This window comes from Limanda limanda, chromosome 3 (genome assembly GCF_963576545.1).
Source record: "Limanda limanda chromosome 3, fLimLim1.1, whole genome shotgun sequence".
Taxonomy (NCBI): domain Eukaryota; kingdom Metazoa; phylum Chordata; class Actinopteri; order Pleuronectiformes; family Pleuronectidae; genus Limanda; species Limanda limanda.
Window position 1 is genome coordinate 17,903,508 of NC_083638.1, and position 15,086 is coordinate 17,918,593.

At 41.0% G+C, this 15,086-nt stretch overlaps 1 protein-coding gene across 1 annotated transcript in view; it reads left to right on the top strand.

Moving 5' to 3' along the window:
* The window catches only part of ush2a (Usher syndrome 2A (autosomal recessive, mild)), a 192,888-nt gene that overhangs the window by 95,520 nt on the left and 82,282 nt on the right, over positions 1–15,086 (top strand). The window contains exons 43-47 of the mRNA XM_061068445.1: positions 1,113–1,270; positions 2,239–2,386; positions 3,788–3,943; positions 5,838–5,985; positions 7,755–7,897. Coding sequence (XP_060924428.1) covers positions 1,113–1,270; positions 2,239–2,386; positions 3,788–3,943; positions 5,838–5,985; positions 7,755–7,897 — 753 coding nt within the window. The remainder of the gene's footprint in view (positions 1–1,112; positions 1,271–2,238; positions 2,387–3,787; positions 3,944–5,837; positions 5,986–7,754; positions 7,898–15,086) is intronic.

Genomic DNA, 15,086 nt, shown 5'->3' on the forward strand with positions numbered 1-15,086 from the left:
CACATGATTAAAGCAGAATAGACTCTTAGCTCTTAGCACTGATCTTTTGAGCCCTCTGTATGCATTTTTATTAAGGAAAAGCACATTTGGCACCGTACTGTTTCATTTTTTCACTAGGTAGATGATATGCAATATAATTATTGTGTGTGTAGACATTTGTGAGTTCCCATTGTAGTATGGGTGTAAATTTGTATGCATGTGTGAAGTGTCCAATCGGTGTGGATGAGTTTGTGTGTGAGCATGTGCACATACGGTACAACTGTCCTTCTGAGGGCCTTTATCCTTGTAGTTCTTGTTGTTACATTTGGCGTTCTGGTGCTGATTTCATCAGTGGATCACACTAGGACACATTGACTGGCACACAGTTTACATTTGTTTTGAAATCAAGTACCTAGACAGCATTCAAACATAGCAAAGCTCATTCTCTAAGGTCAGGAAACAGTCTGTCATTGTATGAGTGAGCAAATCATCAGAAAATAACATGTAAATATCTGAGAAAACAACAGACCCAAAAAGATGTTATCACACCATCATGTTTGTCTGTGGCTCATATATCTCGACAACTGTTCATCTTATCGACTTCACACCTGGCATTTGTATTGTTTAGGGCCCAAGGCAGTGCAGTGAGGGTGAATTAGTAATAGTTAACTTTGAATAAACAGACAGCCAGCGCTCTGTAGTAAAAGCAGCGTTGATCATGGAAATAGCGCATTTACAACAGATTCTGTAGATCAGGGTTCTGTGGAATGAGTCCAGCAGCTAGTCTTTACTTACGTGGCTCAATTACTGCAGATCACTATATTTTATTTTTACAAACAGGCCTTTCCTAACCACCGAGTTTAGAGTGTGCACTGATCTAGTTTTAAGACGGCAATAAATTAATCTCATTGGTAATGTGTACATGAAAATAATTACATGCAGTACAGAGTTACCTTAATAAACTTCATTTAAAACAATAAACACTAAAACCTGCTTACAGTCACTTAGGTAAGCTCCTGTCATTAATAGCTCAGCTTAGACATCTGGCTTAATGTGCATTAACAGTTTGGTGTTATCCTTTTATTTTTATTCTGTATCACATACATGTAACAATCACACATTTATTTTGACAGGCATTATAACCAGCTACGGAGTCTGGCTGGATGGAGTTCTCATTTTTAACTCCAGTTCCTCTCAGAGGCTGTTCGTGGTGGAAGGTCTCTCTCCATGGAGCCGACACTTGCTCAGGCTGCAGGCTTGTACGGCTCAGGGCTGCGGCAAAGGACCAATGGTCAGTGAATTGCTCATTACTGAATCTAGTAAACTAAGATTAATTAAAATGAACTGCAAGAACAGGTAAGCATGTGTGAGTGCCTGCTCAAAAAACATTTACAACGTGTATTTGTGTTGTGCGTGTGTGTATGTGTGTGTGTGTGTGTCACCGGGCATCATAAAGGTGATCGATTCTCTCGGCTCAATAACAAGGGTTGGTGTGACGACAGTGACATTTGGTAGGAAATGCCACTCCATGCTCAACGCCGTCTCTGACGATAGGCCATATTTTGGGGCATTTTTCCAATACAGATGCCATATTTAGTCAAACGCCGCAGGATCGGCTGACGCAGCAGAATAGGATGAGAGAGAGGTGTGGAGGTGGATGGGGGGGAAGAGCAGGATGAAGAGGCAGAGATGGCAGGATGGGTGGGGAGAAGAAGAAAGGAGTCAGAGAGGGAGGGAGTTTAGGGATAAAAGTGAAAGGATGAGGACGGAGTAAATGGTCAGAGCAAAGCGGAGAGATGAGGTGGAAAGTGGGGATGTGAAGGGCAGCGGAGGAGAATATAACAGGAGGAAATGAGACCGAAGAAGAGATGGTGCAAAGAGAGAAAGAGAGCAATTAGGGGATTGAGAGAAAGATGAGAGGAATGTGGCAGGAGGGAGAGAGAGAAAGAGAGAATAAAAGGATAAATGAAGAAAAAAAAGCAGACGCAGATATAATGATGGACAAATATGTAGTGTTTTCATTTCAAATCGGTAATCAGTTGAAATAATATACTTTCACAACACAAGTAATTCACTCTGATGCAATGACTCCCATCAAGTGGAGTATTTTATTATGTTTTATCATTTCACTGGGATGGATGAGTCTGAAAAGTGAGAGTAAAAACCTGTTTATAGTTTGGATGTGAACGTGCTCTATGTCTTTCCTCTCTGCATCCACTCCCTATCTTGTGTGGCCCTTTCTTGTGTTCTCTAAATCAGGTGGAGGTTCGTACATTAGAGGTTGCCCCAGAAGGCCCCATACTGCTGGAACTGACCAATCAGAGCTCCCGATCAATCAGAGCCCGCTGGACAGCCCCTCCTCGACCTAATGGAAACCTCAGCTACACACTGTACTACAAAAGCATAGGTACCACACTCACAGACACCACATAAACATCAAAACTGAACGGAAAATTTACGGAAATATCAATATCAGACTTTTCTACTCATGACTGTGACACATGTGATTGTCATCCCTTTAAAGAATGCCATTAACTCACCTTTGAAAACCTGGACCTGAATGTATGAAGTTTGAGCAACACTTAACGGACACCAACTCAAAGCCATTGTGGATAATTGACAATTTATTAGACCACTCCCATTGCATCTCAGTTACTAACACAAAGTAGAATTTTCCTTTTTCTTACTCTTTCAACAACAACTAAACAATTATAAGCTTGATAGAAGAATTAATGGCTGAGGTGTTGTAGTGGATTACATCAGATTGTTCAGGTCGAAATGACCAGTGAGTATAATACAGTTTTCAATGTTGCTTTCCCTCTGAGTGAAATTAATATCATCACCAGTTCCAAGACTGTCAAGTGGACTTTCTGATGCAAAAGTTTCCTAGAACAGTATAACAAGGATAAAGATACACACATGTGCACACACTTCATCGACTGAGGCCTGAAGATGCAAAGTCAGGCAGGAAATGGGGCAGTGAATGAAGGTGTAATCAAAACCAAAAAAATCACAGCGAGATGTACAAAAAATGTTTTTTGATATTCACAGCGACTTGATAGAGAAGACGTATAGAAGTGTAGAACAAAAGAAGACGGGCGGAAGAACTGAGACAAATAGCAGCAAAACAAAAGTAGAGAAAGCAGAGATGAGACGCTCATATTTACATGGATGTATTAGAAAGAGACACACTCATCCTTTAACTGCTGCATATTCACAAGTGTGTCTATTTCTCACACTCTGTCACACACACACACACACACACACACACACACACACACACACACACACACACACACACACACACAGTCAGAGACTTTGATCTGCACCTCACAGAGGAAAAGAGATTAAAATGAGTGGAGAGAAGAGGTGTGGAAGAAAGAGAGAGGTGGTGTCTCGCTCTAGTTACCCATAACCCCGTGTTTCTTTGATACATACTGCCTTCATCAATTCACACAGAACTGATGTTTGTGTGCGTGTGTGTCCATCTAAATATTCTGGATCAGCTTACATAGTGTAATTTTCAGATCCTCTTTTTCTTTGACTATCCTTGCATAACCTCAACATGGAGGCCTCTCTTCTTTGATCACTCTCAGTTAATCTCAGTCTTCCTCTCTCTTGAAGTCTCACTCATTCCTCCTGCTTTCCCCCTCTCCTGCTCTATGTTTCTTTTATGAATCGCTTTTCTGCCATCGCTGTGATGACTTGTATAAATAAATGTGTCATCAGAATTACCACTGTTTCTCCTTCTCACTAGATTTATAAAGCTCTCCTTGCCTGTGTTTGTGGGACTCTGTCCGTCTCTTAGATGGTGACGCTACGTTGGATGGAAGTACAGCAGTCGGCAGCTGGTTGTCTGTGACTGACCTACAGCCTTACACCAACTACAGCTTCTGGATCAGAGGGTGTAACACCCAGGGTTGTGTTGAGAGTCTAACCCTCAGTGTTACTACACCTCCAGCAGGTACGCACACCCAGAACATAAACAGACACAGTAAAGGTTTTCCTCCAATTGGCAGGGTTCATGTTTCATGAGTATGTACATAGCTATCATAGAAATAAATGTTACAGGAATGTAGCCCTATTTGTTACTATACAGTGACTGGAAAAAAACAGACCCCTCTTTGAAACCACTTGTGAGCCTGCTCGAACTGGAGTTTCCTTTTGGATATGCACTACATTGCGCAGTAAGTGCCTGATTTTTTTTTTCATCAAGATACGTGAATTGGTGAAAATGTCAATAAACACAAAATAATGGCAACGTTAAAGGAGTTAAAAACATTCCTGCAGCTGCCCCTTCGTCCAGGTGTCGAAATGTCAAAGCTGATCAGAGCAGATAATCACAACCAGGCAGTAAAAACACACTTTGGCCACTAAAGCTTATGTTAACAAAAGTGTTAAAACACACACATGCACACACAGCTCACCACGCCCATGTCTTAGAAGAAGAACAACAAAAGAACAGACTTTGGAAAGTTCTGCTGTTCAAGTTCAAAACAAAGGCATGAGAAAGTATAAATTTTAAATACCAGACGTTTCCTCTCTTTCTATCTCTCTTTCTACCTCTGTGCCTCTGGCATCTCTTTAGACTTCTTTAAGGCAAACTGTCTTGATGCGTCCTTGTTCTGTGAAAGAACAGAGAGAAGATGGGCGAGCAAGAGACAGAGGAGCAGAGGAGGAGGAGAGCATAGAGAGAGAAGTGAACATAAAAGTGCATAGTTTAAAACGATTAGTGACACCTCTGATATTGTACCTGCTAACACAGCGTGAGGGAGACACAGGCTCACCAGCAGTGTGTGCCTGAGATGCATGAGTTTTATGTGTGCGTAGGTGTGTGTGTGTGCGTGTGTGTGTGTGTGTGTGTGTGTGTGTGTGTGTGTGTGTGTGTGTGTGTGTGTGTGTGTGTGTGTGTGTGTGTGTGTGTGTGTGTGTGTGTGTGTGTGTGTGTGTGTGTGTGTGTGTGTGTGTGTGTGTGTGTGTCAGAGAGGCAGAAATCAATGTGTGTTGCAAGAATTTCTCACACACACAGACATTTGATACGTTCTCTCTGAAACACACATGCTCAGGGAATGACCTACGGATCTACAGTAAAGTCTCTTTTATTGAAAAGTAGAAACTAGGGAGTCTATCAAAAAGATGTATTAATTAAAATGAAAATGGGATTTATCCTAGTGGCCAAATAATATATCAAATCTGTTTTAGTTTTTAAAACGTGCTTTTATGTCTCCCTGCGTAGACGACTCTCAGTGGCCGGAGACGTTTTTTCAGGTTGTCTGTCCGTCCCGTTCTTGGAAACATATCTCAGGAACGCCCTGGGGGAATTTCTTCAAACATGTTTCTTGGGCTCTCTTACGCGATATCTGAAGTCTGCCTTTGTCACTTGGACTCGTTTATTAACTGATGAGATTTCAGAGGGCAAAGGTCACTGTGATCTCATGAGTCTGGAAAAAACTGTATCTTAACTGAAACTAGTAGGGGAGCAATTATTTTTGCATCTATCATTATCATAGATTTTGTGTAGGAATGTCAAAAAGGAGTATGAATATTATATAAATACAAATTTGACCGTTGAATTAAAGTGAGAGATGGAATTCAAAGATCATTAAGGCACGTTCTCTCTCTTTATTCCCGTTTCTCTCTCTACAATCCTCTTTTCTTTTTACACTCCACTCTAAGTAGAGCTATTCCTAGATAAAGGAAAATTCTTTATTATGCAATTGCAAAACAATATAAAATTGTCATACATTCTGTAATATGTATTCATCCATTGTTGTATTTTTCTTTCAAACTTTCATCTCTTCACCACCTTCATCATCTGTTCCTTCCTCACCATCTCCCCTCTCTCTCTCTCCTCACAGCCCCAGATGGGTTGTTACCTCCGAGGTTGACTAATGCAGCTACAGCCAGTCTGAACGTATCCTGGTCCCCTCCTGCCCACTCCAACGCTCCTGGCCCGCTCCACTACAGCCTGCAAATGAGGACATCCCCACAGAGGCCTGTGATAAGGTGAGAGCGAGACCATTGAATGCGCAAACACACAAACACAAACATACACTTAACAAGTGGACAAGTTGGCACAAAGGTCTCCACAGTAGCCTGAGACAGAGACACGTGATGAGCAATAAGGCAATGACAGACATGCACAACAGTCTCAGATACCTATCATGTATATTTTCACCTATAAATGTGAACATACACATATGCAACCGCATGTAGATACAAAGGGCCCCATTATACAGCACAGCTGAACATGTCACATCAATATGACAGACCATCAGGAAAACAGGGAGTGAATGAGCCGGAGAGACGGAGTAAGAGTCAAAAAGACAAAAAAAATCAGAGACGGGGCCGAGGGAGATGGAAAAAATGTGATAGAATAAAAAGAGAGAGAGGGTGTGCATCTGATATGTATTCATTACATGCTTCCTGACAACAAATTGCAATTTAATCCAAGAAGAGGAGGCTCTCATTCTGTGGTAATAAATAAATGACTAGCTACATGTATTATATATCAGACAGCCATGCCCTCCTCCTCCTCTGCTATGGAAATCTCATTGTTCCCTGATTTATTCATTCATTCATCCCTTCTATCTATCCGATGCTAAATGGTCAACGGTCCCTCATTTATGACAATATTCTTTTACCTTGTCCTGGATTCCTTTGTATGATTATACGATATGGGATCAGGTGCGACATGAGGTTACGATAAAAAGATATGAAAATATTGTCAAGATATTCACTGTTTAGTGATCCTATGAAATGTTTCTTATGACACTTTCATAGCCTCGATAAGATAAAATAAAATGAATTTAGAAAGAACTTTACTATTATTACTACTATTAGGAGTATTATGAAATAACCACGTTCTAACAACAACTGTTCTGTACAGGTAACCTTTAATCACTGAACGCTTAAATACTTGTGGTTGTTCAGATCTTTGTCATCTTCATTTTCTCTTTTTCCACAGCTGACCAAAATTCTAACACCATTCTTCCTGAAATGGTCATTGCATAAATGCTAAACAGCTACGTTTGTTATAAAGGTGTAAAGACTCACTTTGGAGTTTCCTTTTAATACAAAACTCCACCCACATGTATATAGAAAAGCCATATGTACTGTACTGTAGAACAGTACACCATTGACTGTAAAGATGGACGAAATGACGACTACCCAAAAGTCAAAGCCAATCATCTTGATTTTCCCCCCTCGTGGCTGCAGTATAGGCCATACAATTTACATTTAAAAATTAGAGATTGTCTTTGTCATTTTAGGGAGCTTTTATCACTCTGATGTCCAAGTGTTAATTTTTGTCATTTGGTTTTAATTAGTTATTTGATGCAATAAAAACAGGGTAAAACGTCATGATTGACATGATTGAGACTGAATCTTGATTGTTCAAGTCACTGGTACCTTGATACTGCTGCTGCGGTACCACGATCACTACTGTGCGAACTGTGGTGCCAAATTTCGGCAAAAGTGCAAGATGACGACACCTGTATCCAAGATACTTTAACAAGGAGATGTGTCCATTTATATATAGGCTACAGTCTGTGGTATATACTTATTTATGCCAACCACATGCTCAGAAACAATGCATCAGTAGTTCTCTAACTTTACACTGAAATACACAGATTAGTCACTAGATTGCCATTTGTAAAATAAATCATATTTCTTGTCTTTCTGACCACTTGTTTGGTTCCTGAACAACACATTTTTTACCAGATCCAAATGTGTGCCAGTAATTTCATTCATGTTTTGTGTCCATCTGCTCTTAGGCTTTTGGAAAACGCAACAGACACCTATTCCTATCATGTAAAGGGACTGTTGCCGTTCACACAGTACCTGTTCCGAGTGGTGGCTTCACACACATACGGCCAGACAGCCGGCCCCTGGGCAACCCTACACACGGCAGAGGACAGTAAGTACACATACAGCACTCACACACTCACAGGTAAAATTCACATGTAAAAACTGAACATAATTATTACTCACAGATACTTGTGTTAACGCCGCAGCTCGGACTATGCAAAAACAGCATCACCAAGGAAAAAATACATTAATTATTCTATTGATCATGAACAAACTTGTTATTGGGTTGTCAGTGCTGCTGTTCTTCTGCAGAAGACCTGTTGGCAGTGGGTGTTTTCATATTGAGTTGTACCGCCCGGGCGCTCATGTCAGCAGTCCAGCCGAGTTTTGCAAGTGACTGGCTGGCAGGTGTCTGGCAGCAGCTGGTTGCTAGTTGGCCTCTGCCATCAGTTGGCTGTCAGTGCTGCTGAGTCAAAGTTAAACTCAAGGAGTCTGACAAATCTGCTGATGGTACGTGATGATCTAAACAATAGACTCAAACATTAAACATATGGCCTGTGGTGGGGAAAACAGAGCCTCTGTCCAAAACTCTTCAATTCCTGAAAGTCACCACGGTTTTATTTTATACGGATTAATTTCTTGATGCTTATGGAGGTGATCAATGTGACCAAGAGAATAAAGAAGAGAGGCAGCGACAGAAGATATAAAAACACGACGAAACATGGGCACAAGCAACATCGGGTGAAATGGTGACAGAGATTAGCATACTGTAAGGTGTGTGTGTCTGTGTGTGAGTGACCTAGCCAGTGTCATTGTGGGCTAATTGCTGTAATAGAATCATATTAGCCACTAGAACAGCCTCCTCAGTGCAAAGTTATAAATTAATTAGCACCACGCTATTATCACATACATTATCATTAAGCAGCTGAGATTTGCATACACTGGATACATCCGCATGTACACACACAGAGATGTGTACGTACACATGTATGCGCGGCGTACGTATAATACACATTCACATGAGCACAAGTGCGGGTACACACACACACACACATCTACATTTAGGATGCATTAAATTATGGCCCTGTGCTTTTCTCTTTGCTATGCAGAATTGAATTCCCTCTAGCAAATGAGCACGCGCACACACACTTGAAAGACACACACACACTCTTTTAAACAGACACACATGTCTCCTAGTACACAACAAGTAAAGATAATGTCAGTGTCTCTCTCTCTCTCTCTCTCTCTCTCTCTCTCTCTCTGTCTCTCTCTCTCTCTGTGTATGTGTGGACTGTAATATAGATGTGTCCATTCAATCAAAGTCTGTCCCATCGTTCAAACCATCATAGCTCTGTTTCCCCTCCAACTCTCTCTGACTCACACACACACAGTGAGAACATGTGTCATGCACACACACCACCTTGTCCTCCTTATCAATCACACACCTCCTTATGCTCACAAACACAGTAATGAAGCGTCATGCAGACAAGCTCCCACCCATAAGCACAGGCTGACAATGTAAGAAGAAAACACACTGAAACAAGACCCAGCATCATTTGACTAATGCTTTATTAAATCCTAAAAGGACAAGAAGCTAGGATGATACTTAACATGCACCCTACTGACACAGAAGTCATTCAGACATAGATAGAATAAATATAATATTGGTCATGTGCTGTTCACAGTTCATGTTCATAAGGATTCAAATAATCACAAATAATTTAATATCTAATTTCACAGTTAAAATGCAACACCGAATCATGGACATACATGATTGTTTAAACATGAAAATGTCCAATCATTATGAAGTATGCATTAAAAAAATATTTTAACATAATAATAGAAAACAAGATAGCTATGGGATCTTTCACTAAGAAGGGATTTAAACCCATGATGGGAGGAAGCCTAATGTAGCCCGATCAGATTGTCCCAACACGGATGTGTAATTTGTCAGCATAAACCCGTCCTCTTGTCATTTTGGCAGTGATGGGAAAAGGCTGCATTTCCCCCCTAATCTCTTTTTCTGCACTCTACAAAAAATGACAACCAACGCAGGCCCTTTACTCAATATCATTATCGTGTATAAGGATATGCTGATAGTTGTGATATAATAGTTGTTAGATTGGTTTAGGAAAGATTCATATGTAAAAACTATCAACATATGTGCACAAAATCTGAAATTGGCACAAAGAAACCTAAACAATCATATTTATTAACTCACTCATACATTCGTATATATGCTCCAGTGACATGTACAGTAGATCTCGATGTACATGCTCACTTTTTATAGTGTTGTGGTCCTTTTGATTTTACTCCTAGTCTTTGCAGGATTTGTTCTCTTTTTTTTACTTTACACCACTTCTTCTGTCTTTTGATTTTTCTCATACCTCTCTCCTTCAACCTCCTTCTTTCTCCTCTCTTCTTCATCCCTGTTTTTTTTTAATTTGAACACAGAATGGCTTTCACCTCTTCTATTTGACAGATAAGGCTTGTGAGTATTCCAAGTAAGAAGGGAGGAAAGAAAAATGTTGAGAACAAAAAAGGTAAAATGAGGAATTGAGGGGGAAAAAAGGAAGAGAAGAAATGAGAGGGCTAATGACAGAACAGAGAAAAAGAGACCCGCTGTTCCTCCTTTCCTTTTTATCATTCCATTAAAGTTTTATATCCATCTTTTTAATGTAATTTGGTGCCTATGAATTCCTGCCGCTGAAGAACAGACAGACAGCTCCTGTGAACATAAACTCTAGTCGTGTTGGACAGCTCCCTTTCCTCTGTCTACTCCCATGTTCACACCAGCTAAGTGATCTAAGGGAGTGTGTGTGTGTGTGTGTGTGTGTGTGTGTGTGTGTGTGTGTGTGTGTGTGTGTGTGTGTGTGTGTGTGTGTGTGTGTGGTGTGTGTGTTCTATGAGGAAAGTGCACGTATGTGTGTTTTAGAGTGTTATACAGAGTATGAAGGAATACAGTACTGTTTTGACAAAATGATCTGAGCAGAGGTGTGTGTGTGTGTGTGTGTGTGTAAGAGAGACAGAGAGAGCATTGAAAAATGATGTTTAACTAAATTGAAATTAAAGCAGAGTGTGAGAGAGAAGAAGGAAAAGGAAAGAAAGCAGAAAATGGGACAGAAATTAGGTTGGAAGTAATGACAGAACACAAAGAATTCATGTTATTTAATGAATGAGTGACTGCATTAATAAAATAATACTTCACCTTATTCCCCAGTATTCTGTTCACTGAGCTCTTCCAGGAAAGCGATGAAGTAAAGTGAGATAATCCCGTTGTTATTTTGCATATCAAGAGATAACTTAATATATTATGTATATTGATTTATACTCTTTACCTGAACATGTATTTACACATTGCCTTTACATTTAAAAAAAAATATATATAGTAGATAATATGGCTTTTGTTATGTTTTTTATATTTCTCCCTTTGATAATAGTCAGAATTTCCCACAGATTTAGAAAATTTGATAACTTAACCATAACCCTAACCCACAAATTTCCACATTATATTTTAAAAGCCATTTTTTGCTTTGAAACTTTTTGTTTGCTCTCTGTAATGCGTGGTGCATCAGAAGGTTACCTAGAATTGAATAAACCACTCTAAATAGTCAGCGTCTGAGGAGGATATTGAAACATTTTGAATGATTGACATTTCAAAGGGTATCGTGATGGTCATAGTTACTTAAAGGCTAATGCACATCTCACATACTCATGATGTTATGGATACAAATCAAGTTCATGACCTTGGCCATATATCATCCTCTTTCTCGATGCTTCTCTGGTGTCTTCTGTCGCCGCAATGACATTAAGTCATCCGTAGAAAAAGTAAAGATACCAAATGCAATGTAAATTCTCACCGTATTGCTTGTCACGTTTTGACACCGTGTCATAAGCATCTTGATAACAGTAAAGCTCAGCGTTTGTCCTCATTATGACTCTTAGGAGCCTCGGCTCACCTTCAAAAGCACCGTCACCCACACACACACACACACACACACACACTTGCACACACAAGTCCCTGTGAAAGTCTAAAAAAATAATACCCGTCCTATTCTCTTCACATGGCTTCACACAGATTTACACACTTAAATATACACAGATGGACACTGATCTACACGCACCTACACAAAAATATGCACAGGACGCTGTCTAACATGTATACACCCACAAGTACACATGGATTTGCACAAACACACACTCCTTCCTTCCTCCCCCTTTCCCAACCCTTGTCAGTTGATTGTGTTATTACTATGCTAACCAAATCCTTATAAATGTGATTTAAAGCTTGGCGGCCTTGCACTCCTGTTTGAGCCTTCTGCTACTGTGTTTTACTGGCGCGAGGAGGAGTGAGGGTGGGAGGTGTGGGGGGACGGATGAAGGGATAGCGAGGGGGAAAAAGAGGGCAAGGCGTCGGGAATAAAGAGGTGGGAGAGGCGAAAGGTAGTGGGAGACATGGGAAAAGATGCACACTTAAAAGAGGGAGGATGAGAGACAGAAAAATAGAAGAGGGATGGATAGATAAGGAGTCAGGAAAGCAGAGAGGAAATAGTTGGTACACGTTCCCTCAACGCTCGTTCCCTCCTGTCCAGAGAGCAGTAAAGCGTCAATAAAATAAAAAAAAGGAAAAAAGCATCACCTGCATCTTAAATGAAAATTTCAATTGAAAAACTTAACAGCCCTTCAAATTGCAGAATTTTACACGCGCCAGTAAAGCCTAAATAACACTCAACACTAAGAGGGAGAGAGGGGGGATGGGGGAAGGGAGGAGAGGGGGGTTATTTTGGTTGGTTGCTTGGGGCTGGATCAAGGTGACTGGGTTGTGTTTGGTAGTGAAATAATTTGCAGTTTAGGACTTTCTTTCTGTCTAGCGTCTCTGCATGTCTGGTCACCATGTATTTATGTTCCAACAACAGACAGGACAAAGGAAGACAGGAGACAATATTGTCAAATAGACAGAAGGATGCAGAATGTCTAATTAGACAAACGTGTAGGCCGACACCCCCACCCTCCGCAAAGATAAATGAGCACGCAGCGAGGCGCGGAGTGCGGCCGGCAGACATACACGGAGACAGACAGGGAGACGGGCTCCTTGGTTATTCGTAGGGTTCAGTGGACCTTTGGTGGTAATTGAATCAGTGTGAGTGCTGAGTAGAGCTAGCATAAAAACCTGTTAACCCAAAAGGTCAACTCTCTGCATTGTTTATTTAGCAGGGAGCCCGCAGAGAGAGGGGGGGAGAAAGGGAGAGAGAGACCGTGACACAATGCACAAAAAAGAGAGAGCGAGAGGAAAGAAAGAGAGGTGCGGGGGAAGAGGGAAGGAAGGGGTCAGAGGAAAGAAGAAGAGAGAAAGAGGAGGAGGAAAACGGACAGAGGGAATGATGGGTCTGTGGTGGCATCATTTTTGATCTGTAAAGTCAGCCAAGCTTTACATCATCATTTTACATTGCAGTTTATTTGTGTGGGAGATGGAAAAGTGTGTGTGTGTGTGTGTGTGTGTGTGTGTGTGTGTGTGTGTGTGTGTGTGTGTGTGTGTGTGTGTGTGTGTGTGTGTGTGTGTGTGTGTGTGTGTGTGTGTGTGTGTGTGTGTGTGTGTGTGTGTGTGTGTGTACCCCTGTGGCCTATTTTTAATTTGTCCTATACCATTATATCAATTCATCCATATCCTTGTGCACACCTGGTCACTATAATTTTAAGAAACGGGTTACCCTGCTTTCCCTCTACCAGAAAACACAGGCTATTAAGACATGGAATACATGCAGGGCATCACAAAAACAATGTCATGCAAAACATTAGGCTCTTTAGTGTCATAATAACACATAGACACAAACCTTCGACACAATAATGAAGAACAGTCTTTTTCTCAATTTAACAGGAAACATGCAATTTGAAATATGTGCCACGCCACACCACTGATTACTGAAGTTATGATTAGATGTCTGTTTAAAAATAACCTCTGGCATAATATGAAAGCATCTGCAGCATGTTGAATATCATCAGTTTTGGATCCTATTGGCTATCGTCTGATGACAAATTAGCCTTTTGGGGCAATGGCCAATATTTTGGGGCTTCTTGTATAGACAGTGAATATCTGGGCCAAGACTTTGTCTTCTCGTGGCTGTACAATGTTTACATTCTGACTGGTTTCTCTTATCACATGAGTCATGAGTTTTGGCTAATCTCTATTAACAGCTATCTATTCGGTCAATGTGTTCCTCCACTCCTGATCTCAATACGAACTGGTCAAACAGAAACTAGATCTTGTCCCTTGCCTACAGATTCTGCATATTCACATGAACAGTATGTTTATGGAGATTACAGTATAATGTGCAGCGTCATTGTATCACATTGACTCACATTGTGTGTTGATTTAAATCATGATAAATCACTGCATCACAATAGGGTTGAATCATATCATATCACTGAAGTAGTCGCTTCAAATGTATCTTCAATGTTTTGGTTCGTGGGCAGAGTGTCAAGATATCACCTCAGATATCGGCCTCAGTGATGGAGATTCTCATCCCTCTACTAGTAAACTGTTGTCTCATGTGCCTGCTCACTGACACATATACATACTTACACACTTTATATCTCATAGAGTCATGCACGCGTACTCTCTCTTCCTGTCTCTTCCTTGCACACACACACACCGCCATCTGGGAAAGCCGTTAGCGGTTAGCGGTAGCACTTAGCGACGCAGCACGCTCCCTCAGTCCGCTCAGTCACCTTGATCTGCTTGCCCTTCACACAGCACCATTACTGCTATACTGCATCACCGTTGGTGTGGGTATGAGAGTGTGTGTTGGAAGAAGTGTGTGTCTATGTATATGGACATGCATCTGTGTGTGTGTCCATTACAGAGCAGTACAGTGGGATGTAAATGGCAGTGGAGGCAGGGGGGGGGATTACCTTCAAATGAGCTACCGTGTAGTGAAATATCCCTCTGACTAGTCCTGTGCAGGTTCCTATCTGTGCATGAACATGTGCGAGTCACGTGACATGCGTGTGCCTGTGGCCTTCTGATGTTCTTCTCTGTCTGCCTGCATACTTCTCTTACTAGTGAAGATCATTTTGTGTTCTGGACATAAGAAGTTACGGCATTTACAGGGACTCAAAGTAGTAACAGACATGAAAACACAGTGTACCCAAGTTTTAATATTATGAGAAAAAGTTGTGAATTTGTGAGAATGAAGGCTACGTGTCATTTTACAGGGGAAGTATCAGAAGATCAGCCGGTAGCATGTGTTAAATTGAGGAATGTTGAGCATCTTGATAGGTTATACTTTAGTATAGGTCTC